Here is a 15,800-nt window from a genome sequence, read left to right as displayed (position 1 = left end):
ATGACATGTGTTTGAGCAAAATAACCAATTTAAAAAAAAAAACACAAAAAAATAGCTAACCGGTCCCGACCGCCTAGAACGACAATTTCGCCGAAATTCTATGTAGTCGGCCACTACCTAATCGGCACCTAACACGATTTTTGCAACATTGAGGGTGTGTTTGGTTCAAACATTGGAATTGTAATAGTACTAGAAATCAATACTGGTAATTGTAATGTGTTTTAGTAGGAGTAACTTTGTTTAGTAGTATATATGAATTGGAATCAAAATAAAATAAATAAATATATATAATACATAAATATACACATGTGTGTGTGTGTGTATATATATATATTAAAATTTCATATTTAATGCATAGGCAATGCTACTTTTTATTTATTTATTCATTATTTTCTCTCTTATATTTTATTCCATTGTTCAAAAGTAGAAGAGTAAAATAGATAATGAGTTTTGTAACAAAAATAAACAAACAAATATAGTAATAGGTATCAAAATATGTACTTACAAAAAAAAGAGTATCAAAATACAAAACTCATAATAAGTGCAAAAGTCCCCAACCAAATACCCCCTACAATATTAACAAATATATGTATTATTTGCTCTAATCCATTTTGTAAGGATAATTGTACTTGACAGGATTTATAAGAAAATAAATAAGATATGATTAATAAATTTATTATTCTAAAAATTTAAAATTATTAAAAAATCTAATGGTGCTTAAATTTAAAAATAAATATTATTTTAGGAGGAATAAAAAGCGAGGCATCGAAAATTTCGATTCGAAATATTAATCTAGAACAATGTTGACACGCATCTATTTGTTTAGGGCCAAAACTGACCCTTACGAATGTGGCACGTGTCAGCGAGATGTGAGAGTGCTTACTTGGGTGAAAAATTACACGTGGCGTTCGGAGATACATGACCTGGTTCATGGCATACGTGTCCGATGCGGGTAGAGGTTTCCATCTCCTCCACTCTGCTTCACTGCGACTCCCACCTTTTATCCAATCTCATTTCTCAATACTCCACTCTCATCAATCCCTGCCTTAGCCTTCTACTTTCTCTTTCTCCTTCTATCAATGGCTTACAGGACAACTACATGCCGCCAAGATGACGACGGAATGGTGGACTGCGAACTGGAAGCGGCCGAGGCGTTGGCCGGATTAGCACATTCGGCGCTTCCTAGCCGCTCTACCGCTTCCGATGCGTCCGAATCGCCCGCAAACAGCCGCTCTCCGCCGCCGCCTAACGAGGTCGGTTCGCCTCTCTTTATGCTTCTGCTTCTATAGATTTGTTTATCCTTATCGCTTGTACTGGTGTTGATATGTTGTTTATCGAGTATTATTTCCGTTATCGATACTAAGTGAAGTTGTTTCTTAATCTGAATTTCTAAATCGGTTAAGTGAATAGGACTAGATAAGGTTGTTTACTTAGACTTCAACTTGCCATAGCAGATAGCGCTTTATCCATTGACTGAATGACTAGGCAGTTCAAGCACAAGGGGATAAAACATAAAAGCCTTGTTTATTTACTTGGAAACTGTAGGATTTGCAGTCACAGAGGCCTTCCTTGCTTTGCACATTATGTTTGATTCTTGAGAGGTGGTAAAGTGATGAATCAGGATGTAGAGTTTGTAAGGCTACAATAAGTGCGTTGACATGAACTAGCTGCTTGTTTTATTGGATTCCAGTACACCATCCCACTCAATGTTACATAGATGGAATGTAATGGGATCAGGTTTATTCAATATCATATACTCTAATCCTTTCTTCAGAGGAATTGAGAAATGATTTTGTTTATAGCAGGATCACGAGACCTTGCCTCCCCGGCACAATATAGAAAATCCATTGCCAAATATTTTGGGGTCTGGGAATGAGTTTGAAATTAGCCCAAGTCTTACATGCAGTTTTGATTATCCATCAGTTATTGGCAGCAAGTCAAGGCAAAATATAACTGAGGTACTCGAGTTTAGTTGTCTTCTGATATCCTTTTTAGGCTATGGTCAGTTCTACTGATTGAATCTGCTTGTCTCAGGTTGAAAAGGAAGCACGAAGACTGCGTCGTGTTCTGGCAAACAGAGAATCAGCTCGGCAAACAATTCGTCGGAGGCAGGTAAAATTCATTTGCTTGATCCAGTCATCTTGTAGTTATGGCTTACAAATGTCATTTTGTTTAATTACATGAGAATTAGAGTCTTAAACTTCTGGATCTTGAAATAAACATGGTGTTTCTCCTCCTGATTTTTCATCTTAAATATCTAGACCAAGAATATGGTCATATTCATTTCTCCTCATTTAGTGGCTTCATTGTTATATTGTATATTTCAAATCTTAAAAATAGTTGAACATTTTTTTTATATGAAATGGGCATTGCCTTACTTTTCCTTTGCACAGTACTTCAGCTTGAAATATATGGTGCAGAAGAAACAAAATATCAGAACAAATATTTGCTTGTATTTATTGTGCTTTGTCTTTATACAATGTGTTTTTTACTCTGAAACCTCTATAAACATAGCATGAGCTTGTTCTTGTAGCCTCCTTTTTTTATAAAACTGTGAATGCATGTGATGCATGGTTCAGAAGAGCTTCATCTGGAAATTGTCTGGTTAATTGAATCTGTACTCCAAGTCTTGTTTTGTGAATAAAAATTTACTTAATTTTATGCTTTTGTACACTCACTATACATGGCTGCTAGTGAATACTGAATACCCTGGATGAATCTCTTCGTTTGTTCTAGGCTATGTATGAGGAATTGACAAAAAAAGCAGCTGACCTGGCATTGGAGAATGAGAATTTGAAGAAGGTAAGCATCATTTCATTTCTCAATTTTACTTTTGTTGCTACTACTCACTTTAATTAACCAAAATTGCATCGTACTATATTCTAGTTTGAGTTTATATTCCTGGCTCTTGTGCTTCTATTCCTTAGACTCAGTATTTGTTATGTTGGTTTGCTTGGGACTTTTTACTGTAATGAATAGGAGAAGGAGTTGGCAGCAAAAGAGTATGATTGTTTGAAAAGCACAAATAATAGCTTAAAAGCACAGGTAACTGTGTCTAGCTGAAACAAGTTGGTTGGAATTTGGATTTCTTCCACTTTCTTTTTCTCTAATACATTTTAGTGCTTTTGCATTTGCTAGATGACTAGTGTAGTGAAGGAAGAGGCACAGGATATACATGAAGTTTCTAACTCAACACAACCAGAAATGTCTACAGCTCCGAGCTTCTTTTATAATCGCTCTCCTATGATGCCCTGTATGTGGAGACCTATTTTCCAACCCTTAGATGCTATTCACTTGCAACACGGATCGCAGAGTGGTTTTAGCAGTAATGTTGGAGAACCTACTCCATTTCTTAAACAAGAGCATTCCACGAGTAACCCAGCAACTCCATTCTATGTATTGCCATTCCCTTGGCTCCTCCCTTTTCATGCCCCAAACCCATATTTCCCTCAATCCTCTGATCATAATGAAACCTCTGTCCTACATCAATGCAGCATGTCATCTTCAATAACTCCGGTCAGTATGGAACAACACCGAATATTCTTGCCTGTGAAAGATGAGATGGAAGATTCAAATTCTACACAAGCTATCCACAAGGATGATTGCAAAGAAGTGGGACTTGGTTTTCTGTCAGGTCTAGGCACCAGCTGCACCACAGATGGAATTCGCCAGCATTTAGAGCCTCATCCTAAGCAGGCAGCCGCCCTCATGGCTGGAGCCAAAGTCGGTTCTTTAGGAGGTGAAGTTCGTGATATCAATACCATTTCTTCTTCAAATGTTAGGCAAATAACCCGGGACTCATTCGAAGACAAGGGCGTGTTGACTTGCCCTAGCAAGAACTCAGCAGAGGCCACTGCAGCTATAGAAGCCAGGAAAAGGAGGAAGGAAATCATGAAACTAAAGAACCACCTCCATTGCCGTCCATGTCATATGCACTAACCCCATGTAATGAGCAGGCGGAATTCAGGTACATCTTTCAATCTCCATAGGCGGCTTTCTGACCTGGGAAGGAATTTTGGAATCCGAGTTACGTAGGCCATGCTAGTGTAGTACTATGATGTTGATTGCAGACTCGCACATTTTCTAGACTGAGCTTTGTATATAGAGGAGGAACACGGGCAAGGAAAAAGTAATGCACGTATCAGTTTCATTCCCCTTGAGTTTTGATTTGTGAAATATCGATTCTCCCAGACTCGTTAAATACAACGAAAAATAGCATATTTAATTCTAGAGTTATACTCCGAAGTATAAATTTAGTTTCTCAGTGTCACTTTTAAGTGAGTGATGATTGTAGTAATTTTTGTTAATATCCTGTTTAATTTAGATGGAAAATTAAGAAGTTAAAAATATGAAAATTTGATTTCTATGTGAAAATATAACATCAAATATGTATGAAGTCTTATATACAAGTTTCAGATCCACTAAAAAAAACATGATTAATTATTAATTAAAATATATACCATTCGGTTGTATATGTACATGGTAACTTTTTGTTAGAAGGGGCTAGACATGGATTATAATACATACACAGTACGGGTGGTTGAAGTCATGTTGCGAGTTTGCATTCTATCCTACGTGAATGTTATCAGTCAAAAGGTGGTGTGTCCATCCACTGGCAGCGAACGATTCCAGCTGCTCCTCCATAGCATAGCCACTTCTCACTGCCACTGTTCAAATTCCATCTCACCCTATGGATTGCTACACTTTTGGGAGGTAGTTCAGTTCCATCAGCAGCCTGCACTGCTTGATTGCCCTCATCTTGTTCATCAGGTTTCGGTTTCTTCTTGCTGTTTGTTTTCGATTTTGGTGCCTGTTTCTTCTTCTGACCTGCTGACTGATCATCATCGGATCCAGCTTCAGCGTCTGGATCTTCGTTGGAATATAAAGCTGGCAGACACTACGATGCTCTTAATAACATAACAAGTTTGTAGCCAAGATTTCGAATGCAGCAGTAGATGGGTTACCTAGTTCCGTATCTGATGCTTGCTCACCGTTTGCTCTTTTTTCCTGATTTGGTTCTGGTGCAGAAGTGCGTGTAGTTTTCAATAAATCCGACCACTTGGTAGTTGTCTTCATCATTCGGAATGGAGTGTCATGCTTAGGTGTTATGACTGTGAGCACAGATTCTTCCTCCACAAATGATCCACAAAGAAAATGTGGATTGCGATTCCTCACGGGATCATTCTCAAATTGCTTAATTAGCTGCTCATAAAGGAAATAAATTAGGCACCTTTGAATTTAGTACAAATATAAATGAATTCACAAAATATAACAATTACTTTAGATAATATGGCCTCACTTTGGTAACAAAGTACAACACTACCAAGTATGATCACCCAATTAGAATGATGGTGAGTGATTTTGCTTAAAAATAAAGCAAAATGTATTTTCAGCCACAGTAATTGTGTGCCGCAAGTCCCTCAATAGCCTTGGAAGTTGGATCATTTCATCATATAAATTACTTCATTATATTATTTCCACACATTTCCAAAAAATCTAAAGATTTTAAACTGTTTTAGTTAGAATGTGAAAATTTATAAGATGCCCTTTTGGTAGGGACTAGGGAGAGGGGAGGACGGACAAAATTGCATTTGTACCATTTGGATTTAAGTCTCAATTACAAAATTACTTGTAGAAGATGAGCATTAAATAGTATCATAATGACAGAATCAGGAGAAATGATGCACCTGGAAATAGGCAATGGTACCATCAGCACCACAATATGCAACCATGCCTAAATTTTCAAAAAAAAAAACTGCAAAATTAGAAAATGTGCCATGTTTGCAACCATATAAATAGCAAGGTAGCAGCCATAAGTGACCACCATATATCCAAGTTATGCACAGACAATTTTGAGTGAGGATTGGTAAGATCAATGCAACCATGTATGTGCTAAGGACACACCAATACAGATCAGCAAATGGAAGGTCCAAATAAGTAGCCATATCCTTTAAAGCTTATCTTATATCATAACTTGGACAGTCACATTAAAACACTAGACAGAAGAGAACTAAGATGGATTACCAACAAGAGGAAGCAAACTTATAAAAAACTGATATTGACAACAAGAATTACCATGCTTTTGTGAGGTTAGCGAAGGATGGCTTAACAACTTCTGTTACATGGACTTTTAGAGCATGAATGAATAATTTGAAACCCCATGAATTTCTGGGGTTAAGAGAGGAAAAAGGACTTTTACCTCAAGAAATTCAATTTAGCACGCATCTGTCATAGTAGATAGGCATGAATAACATCAAATTAACCCCAGAAATACATTAACTTTATAGAAGTTGTGAGAATCTAACTAGATACATGAATAGACCAGTCTAAAAATGAGGCAATTGAAAATTAAGCTTTTAGCATTTTCTAGGTTTATTTCAATCATATGTCATATGAAGTGTATCCACACAATTTTAACTATCATATGAGATAAAATAGTGATTCATCTTGGGTATAAAGTAACCTGTTAGCCGTGAAGTGTGCAGACTCCATATTGCAAATAAAGACCGCTCATAGGTGTGAAATCCCTGTTGTTTAGAAATGGTGAGTGGCTTTCCAGTGATGGGAAAGTCATTGGCAGCCTTTACCAAGCTCTGAATTCTTAGTGATCCATCATCACAGGATACAAAAATACACCTTCAACATTGACAGCCAGTTTAAGATGAGAGAGATGCTAAATTTAGAAAGTACTATTAGTTTCAATCAAACTATATCAGGTCACCACATACCTCGGATCTGGCAGCCAATCCAAGCTATATATAGACACCCCTTGACCGGGATTATATTCCCGTAAATGATGGAATGGATCACTACAAAGACACATAAACATTTACGGATTAATAAGCAAAAGAGTGTACTATTGCACAAGAGGGAAAATATTTACTTTTTAAGAACAAAGTAGTATGTTTGTAGCAGAGAAAAGTAAATGGAGAACCCTGCACATAAGCAAATGAATCTTTTAAATGAAAAGAGCTACTTTAGTGTCCATACAACACTGAAGTGTAAGGCATTGTTACCAGGAACCATGGATGCAAAAAAGTTAAGAGATTCTGACTATGGGCTTACACAAATTAGTTTTGAATTAGAATAAATAGAAGCGAAAAACAGAACATTGAATAGCACATCCTTCCCTGGGAGAATGAATCCAAGTTTGATTGCACAAATTAGTATAGGAAGGAGGGAAGAAAAGTGTACTGAATCTCACTTAAAATGAAAAGCACAAAACTTATTTCTATACCATAAGACAAATGAACTAACACAAGTAAAGCACAAAAGGGAACACAGAATATAAATAAAATTTTAGAAGCATACTTACCGCAAGTCCCAAAACTTTAAGCACTTGTGACTAACAGTGATGATGACATTTTCACTCTCAGGACTACTGCAAATTTAGTGTTATATTGAGTAATTTAGTTGACATGTCACATGTAAGGCAAATAAACCAATAATGGTGAAGAGATGACTTATGGAAGTTTTATGTGCATCCCATTTTATGCAGCACAATACGCTTCCTTAATCCAAGATAAAGATGGTTGAGAGAAAATGTTAATAGCCTACTTAACTAGTTGTCTTGTACAATACCAAGGATCTAGTATACATACCTTTCAAATGGTGCCCAAGCAAGTGACCTGATGGGAACTGTATCTGCACTGAAGCAAAGCAAAGGCCTTGTGTCTGCATATCAAGAATGGGGTCAGTAGTTATAATTCATTATTCACATGCAAGGGAGCATGGGAGACAATTTCACACTTACAGTTCAGATTTCTCTAAAATTTTGAAAAGGTTTCTCAACTTCCCCAAAAAGGAGAAAAATTGACACCAAAATGAAGTAAAGGTGAAAATGTGATGTCAGTACCTTTAGATGAATTGGTGATAGAAAACTTCCACAACGCAACCTGAAAGCAAACTTACTGATTTTATTCTACCACTTGATGGTCAACAAAGACACCTTTTATGGAATGCTAGAGCCTAAAGGAGAAATAATTTGATGGAAGAAGAAAGAGATAAAACTTTAAGTTTCAGGATTTCGAGTAACAGGAATACTGCAAAGAAATTTTGATAGAACTACTTTGAAGCATGCAAATTTCAAAGATTCCAGCCTCACTGCACCTCCCAAGGGGAGAAGGTGGTGTTAACCACTAATGCTTAAATGTTTTCTTATTTTAACTAGGCTGAAGTTTGTGAATGAAAAAGGAAAAAAATGAGTGATTGTAAGCAATACCACTCCGTCATGACATCCAGCTAGAATCATGTCGCGCGAGGATGATATGGACCACTCCACTGTTAAAGGAATGCTGTGTAAAGTTAAAAACAGAAGGAAAACATTAAATTATTTACCAAATAGATAGATATGCATATGACACATTTCTAAGTTGGAGGAAAGTAAGTAGCTTTTGTTAATAGGAAAGTGTCACAAACATCTTAAAAAAATATTTGTTTCCGCAAATTTCTGAAAAGCTTTAGCAAAACAATCATATATGAAGTACCTTTGCCTATCACCACACTTCAACATTGAACATCTGAATACAGGTTCCAACTTCATAAAGCGAGGATCAGTACCCTCCTTGTCTGATGAATAAAGTCTTTTAATTATACGAGGAAAAGGGACCTCCCACCTATATTATAATTCACTTATGAGATGCAGTATCAAGTAATAGAAGTACCACAATGATTCTGGACAGATGAAAACATAATGCAGGAAGCTTAAAGAAGCTAATAGGAGATATTATAATAATCAAATAAAAGAGCTTACACTTCTAGAGCTCCACTTCCCAGCAAAACAGCAAGATAACCCATTCTATGTCTGGATTCACAGCAAGAAAAATCTTTTGGCCGCCACTTTATGTCCCATGCAACTTTTCCATTGTGGGCCAAACACAACATCATTCTAGGTAAAGCAACATCCTTGGGAATAGTCTGCATAAGCGCAGCATCATTATCACTTGATTTATTAGAAATGAGAGCAAGACTTCCAGATGTTTGAGAACTTGCAATGGAAGATGGTTCTCCATTTGCATCCAGTGTTAGCAAGGGCAAACCAGAATCACAGGTCTGGCCTCTTGTTCTTGCATTGTTCCCCAATCTTCTGCGTTTTGAAGCAGTGGTATCTATTGATGCTGGTTGGTTAGATATCTCCTTCTCCCTTCTAGAGTCTTCTTGGGCCATGCTGATATTTTCACAAGCCATGGCTGTGGAGTGAAGTGTGGATGGTTCTTTAGGATATTCAACAGCAAGAGGTGTCTCAGCACATTCATCAGGATTTTTATCATCTAATGATGACACATTCAAAGGTTTCTTCTTGGGTCTTCCTCTTGGCCGTTGTGGAAGAGATGATTTTTCCTTAACTTTCGCACACTTTCTTGAATTTTGCCCTGACTTTTTCTTAACTTGAGATGGCACATCTTCTTTCAATTGACTATCCAGCAAACACCATATCTGAATGATACCTCTGCCAGTATGTGGGGCACCAATCTTATGATAGGAAGATCCAGGGGGGTGAGCAGCAATGGCCACAAACTACACAATTAATTGAAGAGAGAATGATCAACATAAGTTGTCAGAAGGAAAGATGCAAAATAGAAGAGAATTAAAGAAAAATGGAGGCACTCTTCTCTCATTTTATTTTATTTCTCTATTTGAGGGCAGGAAAAGGAAATGACATACTTATCATCAAATTAAATAAAAATTAAAATTGTTGATATACCTCACTTTTGATGAGAGTTTCTGAATCTACATAAGCTCTGGGACACCAATCTATACCCCAAACAGAACCTCCAACATAGAATACAACATCTTTGCTGCAACAATAAAAGTGAGATATTAACTATGGAGTACTTGGTAAATTTTGTGAACCAAAAACTTTTAAAAAATTACTATCTTGTGACAGTTTTTTGCCACTTCAAGAAGATTGTGAACCAAATTTAAGTCAAAATCAACTCCACATACCAGGATTGAGGAGATGTTGCTTTTTCATTCATTGACGCCCCCTGCATCATATAATCAAACTAAATTGTCCGAGTGAATTTATCTGTTAAAAGCTAAGTACATGGAATCACATGCCAAAAATTCAGAATATCAATACATGCACGCACACAAACGTACAAAAAGAGGACCTTGGGAACACTTGCGGCTGAAAATTGAGGCAAGATAGTTTCACCGTTGACATCTTTCCCCTTACCACTCTCACTTTCACAAGCAAATCTTATGCTTCTCGGTTTGTATTTAAAATATCTCCATTCTCTGAAATCATGATTTACATCATCAAAGGCGAAATTTAAGCGAAGGAATGGCTAACTGGAAAGTACTAAAATTAGTTCAAAAGTAAGCATTATGCCTATAAGCATACATATACATTTTACATGTAAAACATACTGTAGCAAGCATTAAAACACTAAAACGAGATTTTCTTCAGCACTTACGATAGGAATGTGATTGAAGAACCATATCGTCGAAGCTCAGCTTGATCAGTAGAATCATCAATATCCGGCTCGCCACAGAGCTGGGAGATAGTATCAATAGCTCTGAAGTGATTTTCCACGGAATCATCGAACAACGACAATTGAACTGGCGGTGGAGCCTCCTGACCGGACACATCCTCGGCCGGCACCTCCGGCAGAGGCAGCGGCGGGGCCTCCATCTGCTGCCGCTGCTCAGCAGGCGCATTCTGTTGCTCTTTTCTCCTTCTCGTCCTCTTGTACCGTTTCAATCCTTCGGCAGGAGGAGCTTCTACGTCGATGTCTGTTGGCTCAGCTTCCATTGTTGTGAGGTAGAGCCCTAGAATTAGGAGTCGGAAAGTAATTTTGAGAATCGAACCCTGGTTATCAGGATTGTACTTTTTTCTTTTCCAGATAACATTAGAAATTGGAATATTGATTGGGCTTTTGTACCATTTGATTGGACCTTCCTTCACTGGACTGCCTGATTTTGTGAGCACATTAATCCGGCCCTCTTCAAATTTATAAAACTAACCAAAATATGCCTAGGCAAACATTATGGGCAAATCATTGCGCGGACCACGGTCCAAAACAAATTCGTTGAACATTATGAGTTAAAATAATGTACATTATATATTAGAATAATGAAACTTCTGCAGTAAGATAATATATATTATGTGTTAGAATAATGTACTTTATGTGTTAGAATAATGAAATTTCTGGGGTAAGATAATGTATATTATGTGTTAGAATAATGTACGTTATGAGTTATAAAAATGTATATTGAACCGTGGTCCACACAATAACTATTGAACATTGAGTCATTGAATAAATTGACTTTTTTTTTTGTCTTTAAATTATAGAAAAATAGCATTTCTCATCCCTCATTTATATTGTTGTCATTTTTCTTCCCTCAATTGTCTACAAAGTAAATTTTCTAGTCCATCAATTGCCAGTCATCCATAATATAACTATGGGATAGAAAAATACACTTCGCCAACAATCATGGGATTAAAAGTGAGAACATGTATAACTGATGTGCGAAAAGTGTTATTTTTCTATTTAAACTAATAATTTTTGTTAATATATATTTACCAATTTAAGGTGTGTTTGGTTCAAACATTGAAATTAAAATGATAATACGAATCAATACTTGGTAATGGTAATAGGGTACAAAAGTCTCCAACTAAAAGTTACCTTAATGCTACTATAATTTTTTTTTTTTTGAAAGGAATGATACTATAAATTCAATTGAATTAATTTTTAAAATTTTGAACACACATTAATATAATAATTTTTTGTGAGGAAGAATTTCGGGAGATCCCGGGGTCGGCCTGCTGAAGCACAAAGAGTCGCCTCCCTTCCACATTAAAGTATAAACCAGATGCCACTAGGCCACAACTCCACAAGATCTTTGACTATTAAAAATTGATTTATTCATTAATATTTACTTAAGTGTACTACATATAATCATTTCTTTAAGAAAGAAAAAAGAAAGAAGATAAATTTAGGCAATATTTTTTTTGTAAAATAATTAAATCAATTGACAACGTATGTAATAAAAGAATGAAGACAAAAACTACGAAAAAAAAAAGTTTGGAAAAAAATTAAATAGATAATTGCATCACCGTGCAATTAATTAATAAGAACCGCACATCATGACTTGTTTACAGGTGCTCCCCTTCCTTTTGATCTAAAAAATAAGAACCGCTCATAAAAAGAATATCAAGAGCATAACGTATTGTACTTTATGCAAGCTGCAACTTAATTAATCTCTCAATTTCGATCTGTGGGGATGCGGGCGTTGTATTAATATAGTATAATTTGATTGCACCTAGGAATCTGCTAAGAGTACTATATAATAATCCAATTAAGCATATCTAGGATCGATAAGGACTCAAATGACACTACCTAACACGCTACAAAGTACGTGTGTGTAATATATATATATATATATATATATATATGGAAGGATTCAAGTGTGAGGAAGGGTTCTCGTGCGGTTGTGCGGTGTACGGTTACGTACCTTAAGCATTAAAATTGCGCACCTTAAACACACAAATAAAATACCTTAAGAAACACAAACCACATGCATCTGACACTTTAGGCTAATGCACGTTAATAAGTACACAAATCACGCACCTTAACAACACAAACTATGCACCTAGGCACATATGTCCATAAACACTTTTTACCCAAAAATCTCAAAGAAAAGCTTAGCCAACAATGACTAACATAGTTTTAACAACAATAATCTCAAGGAAGATACAATAAAAGCTTAAAGTAAAGAAGAGAGGAAGAGATTCTTCCAAATATGCCTTCCAAGCTCTTCTCTTTTTTCTTGTTAGTAGCTTTTGATCCTCCAATCTTCCCTTCAAAGCTTTTTGCAATGGTTCTTTTTCTTCCAATATGTGGGGATCCCTCCTTCCTTTTGGAGTGTGAAGAATCACCCATCTTCACTCCATTTGTCTTCCAAAACCGCAAGCCAAAACTTAGGGTTGAGAGAAAATGATGCTATATATAGTTGGGGTGGAGAATGGGCAAAATAGAGAATTCTGAGGAGCAAAAATTGCAAATATGGAGTTTCTCGACGCGTCAAGCCATTACAGAACATAAAATGTGGCATTATACCTCTTCTTGATGCGTCCAGAATAATTCTCGACGCGTCGAGAATCTTCTTGCGACACTGGTCCGGTTTGTAGGCTTATTTTGACCCTTTTCCCTTCTGATCTACAGTTTGATGTCTTCATAAGAGTTGTAGCCCTTTAAGTCTTCTTTCCAATGACACAATAATCACTCCATTTGAATATTCATAGGTTGAGATATGGTCCAAATACCAAACAGTGGTCAATTTGTGCTAGAATTTTAATTTCTTACTCTTTTGCTCCACTTTTGCCTTGTTTTACCCAAGTGATCAAGACCATTGAAGACACCACTCTTTAGCTCCCTTTGAAGTATTTTAGCCACCTCCTTAGCTTCACCTTGGCTCCCGTTGACTTGAGAATCATTTAAAATGTCCCGAAAGGCTACGATTGTCTTCAATTCAACAGTTTATGCACATAAGGGTATAAACAAATGAATTAAGGCGCATTTTGCATAAAATCAAAATATTTTTTCACTCAAATTAGGTCTATATATGGGGTGGAAGCACGGACAAAAATACACTTATCACTTAGAGTCTATCATTACAACTTAGATTTAAAATTTAGTTGTTGACGATAATTATGAAGATGGCATCGTTATTTATTTATAAAAATGTCACCGTGTTTTTTTTAAAGTGTGCACAGATATGTGCCATTGGATGGGCTCAGATCAATGGATAAAAATCAATACACCACAAACTAACATTTTATGGTGCATTATATACTAGCACTTAGTACACCACATACAATTCATACTCTTTAAAAAATTGGTCAGAAAAGTTGGTTGGAAACCATCCGTCGTCCTTGATCACACTCAATGGTTAGGACTTAGGAGTGGAAGTTTCGAAAACTCTGTTCGCTAACAATCTTAGTTAGGAGCGGAAGTGTTGGGTGGTGATTCCACCAACGGGACAGGGGTTGAATGATCCCCCCACCCCATTATTGTTGGACCTAAATTTTCCTTTATTTGGCACACAGTTCACAAGCCTATCCTCTTTCTTTTTTCTTTTTTTTTTTCTTTTTTTTTTTTGACAAATTCACAAGCCTATCCTATTTAGCCCCTTTCCAGTCTTTGAGTACTTTTGCTTCCAAACTTTCCTCCTTCCTCACTTTATACTTTATTCTTTTAGTTTTTGTACTCTCATTCCTTAATTTTGCTCATTAGCCTAATTTGTACCTTTAACTCTCTTCCTTTCTTATATAGATCTCCAAAACTTTGTATATATGTTCCAATCATTATGCAGACCTAATTAATACCCAGATTTCGATTTTTAAGCTCCAACGACTCTGACCTCAAGCACATTCTCTCACTCAATTTTTTTACAAAAAAAATAAAATAAAATTCATATATATATAAAGAATAACATTAGCAAGGATCCAATACTCTTTGTTTTGCATCAAACACGATGATGATCATAATCGCTTTAAAAAAATATAAAATAAAATTACAAGACAAGATGGGAAGGTATTGGATGCCTTTCATGGTCTGGGCGTCCACCTACCAATCTTCAGTGCGCACAACCTTAACAAACCAAGTACTGTTGTATAATTTACAAGTGTTTGGAACCGACACTTGATGTTTTGTTAACCAGCTGCAGATCAGATCCACAAGGACCACTGACAATGCTTATTAGATGGATCTATCATGGTCCACAATCTTCATTATTTATATGTATAAGGTTTATTATTTGACTATGTATAAATTGATTGAAAGTTAGTTTTTTTTTTTAAAGTTGATTATTTAAAAATGTATATTCTAGGTCCATTTCTATTATATATGAGGTTCATTATTTGTAAAACATAGCTGAACTTATTTAGTACTCTGTACATTTTATTCTCTTTACTTAAAAAAATATAATATTCAATAAATCAATGTTCATTATTTTTAAGCATAAAATACAGTATTCCTATGTTTTGATGCATGGTTCAATTCATAAATTGGGTAGGTCATGATTTACAGTAAAATTTGCCGACTACTGACTGCACATGCCTAATTGCACATTAATTATTATATTACCCTAAATTATCACAGTACACTGTTTAACTTTTTCACCCGGCCCACCAGCTATATGTATATCCAATAATTAATAAACAACAACAACGACGTAAGAACCAATCCAAGTTAATATTCCCGATTTATTAATGTCCATATTGTATTTGTCTGCATATGAAATTATACTTTAGGTTGAAAATATTGTTATTTTAACTTTTTAGACAAGATTGTCCCAACAGAATATATGGGAAGTCGTAAATCATGGTAACTTAATTGAATAGACTTTTGAGCTGTCCATGCAGGCACTTTAATTGCTTTGAGAGATTGCTCTCATACCATTGTTAGTGAGACTCATTCCGGATCATTGTTTTCAAACTTTATCCCTGTGAGGCTGTGACCAACTGATTGCACATGTGAACACTTTTTAGACAAGATTAATATACCCTTATGATGTTCTTTTCATTGAATATTAAATACCAAATTAATTTATCTAACTATACTTCCCTTAGACACATTACTTACCCAATTATCATATTAAACCAAATGTGCATGTATTGCTTTTGTTTAAATACTTACCAAATATTCTTTTTTTGGTTTTACTTGTTAGAATATTATGATGGATCGATCAACTTACATTATTGATATAAAAAAAAAATTCACCATCTAAGGTGGCAATATATATATATATATATATATATATATATATATATATATATATATATATATATATAT

At 35.7% G+C, this 15,800-nt stretch overlaps 2 protein-coding genes across 8 annotated transcripts; one reads left to right on the top strand and one right to left on the bottom strand.

Annotated features, from left to right (window-relative positions):
* Window positions 1-963: 963 nt before the first annotated feature.
* Window positions 964-4,236, top strand: LOC116030125. Of its 4 annotated transcripts, none has more exons than XM_031272273.1 (6): window positions 967-1,253; window positions 1,803-1,958; window positions 2,035-2,112; window positions 2,737-2,802; window positions 2,980-3,045; window positions 3,139-4,236. In XM_031272273.1, the coding sequence occupies exons 1-6, from the start codon at window positions 1,080-1,082 to the stop codon at window positions 3,937-3,939; spliced, it is 1,341 nt and encodes a 446-aa protein (XP_031128133.1). In that variant the 5' UTR covers window positions 967-1,079; the 3' UTR covers window positions 3,940-4,236. The 4 variants fall into 4 exon arrangements, with proteins under 4 accessions (XP_031128135.1, XP_031128136.1, XP_031128133.1 ...); XM_031272274.1 differs by having other exon boundaries at window positions 968-1,253; window positions 1,806-1,958; XM_031272275.1 differs by lacking the exon at window positions 2,980-3,045 and having other exon boundaries at window positions 964-1,253.
* Window positions 4,237-4,415: 179 nt separating this feature from the next.
* LOC116030111 (general transcription factor 3C polypeptide 2) lies at window positions 4,416-10,813 on the bottom strand. 4 transcript variants are annotated; one of them, XM_031272244.1, is made up of 15 exons: window positions 10,419-10,813; window positions 10,092-10,239; window positions 9,946-10,004; window positions 9,704-9,797; window positions 8,753-9,516; window positions 8,487-8,615; window positions 8,222-8,294; window positions 7,856-7,895; window positions 7,602-7,674; window positions 7,316-7,381; window positions 6,729-6,809; window positions 6,464-6,636; window positions 5,688-5,734; window positions 4,965-5,202; window positions 4,416-4,887 (listed from the first exon to the last, which is right to left on the bottom strand). In XM_031272244.1, exons 1-15 carry the CDS (start codon window positions 10,754-10,756, stop codon window positions 4,586-4,588), a joined length of 2,625 nt encoding a protein of 874 aa, XP_031128104.1. In that variant the 5' UTR covers window positions 10,757-10,813; the 3' UTR covers window positions 4,416-4,585. The 4 variants fall into 4 exon arrangements, with proteins under 4 accessions (XP_031128104.1, XP_031128105.1, XP_031128106.1 ...); XM_031272245.1 differs by having other exon boundaries at window positions 10,113-10,239; XM_031272246.1 differs by having other exon boundaries at window positions 9,946-9,986; window positions 10,113-10,239.
* Window positions 10,814-15,800: the final 4,987 nt, after the last annotated feature.

The sequence above is a fragment of the Ipomoea triloba genome, chromosome 9 (assembly GCF_003576645.1).
Source record: "Ipomoea triloba cultivar NCNSP0323 chromosome 9, ASM357664v1".
In the NCBI taxonomy this organism is placed as follows: domain Eukaryota; kingdom Viridiplantae; phylum Streptophyta; class Magnoliopsida; order Solanales; family Convolvulaceae; genus Ipomoea; species Ipomoea triloba.
The sequence above is the reverse complement of the archived record's forward strand: the minus strand, read 5'-3'. Positions and strand labels throughout refer to the sequence as shown.

What these genes read in the sequence shown, in the direction of transcription:
- LOC116030111 (XM_031272244.1), bottom strand. Translation starts at nt 10,756, where the DNA reads ATGGAAGCTGAGCCAACAGACATCGACGTAGAAGCTCCTCCTGCCGAA. An exon ending in GCTTGGGCACCATTTGAAAG is followed by an intron (nt 7,382 to 7,601) that starts GTATGTATACTA and finishes CTAAATTTGCAG; the next exon opens with TAGTCCTGAGAGTGAAAATG. An exon ending in GCACACTTCACGGCTAACAG is followed by an intron (nt 5,735 to 6,463) that starts GTTACTTTATAC and finishes TTGAAAATTTAG; the next exon opens with GCATGGTTGCATATTGTGGT.
- LOC116030125 (XM_031272273.1), top strand. Translation starts at nt 1,080, where the DNA reads ATGGCTTACAGGACAACTACATGCCGCCAAGATGACGACGGAATGGTG. An exon ending in AGAATGAGAATTTGAAGAAG is followed by an intron (nt 2,803 to 2,979) that starts GTAAGCATCATT and finishes TGTAATGAATAG; the next exon opens with GAGAAGGAGTTGGCAGCAAA. An exon ending in ATAATAGCTTAAAAGCACAG is followed by an intron (nt 3,046 to 3,138) that starts GTAACTGTGTCT and finishes TGCATTTGCTAG; the next exon opens with ATGACTAGTGTAGTGAAGGA.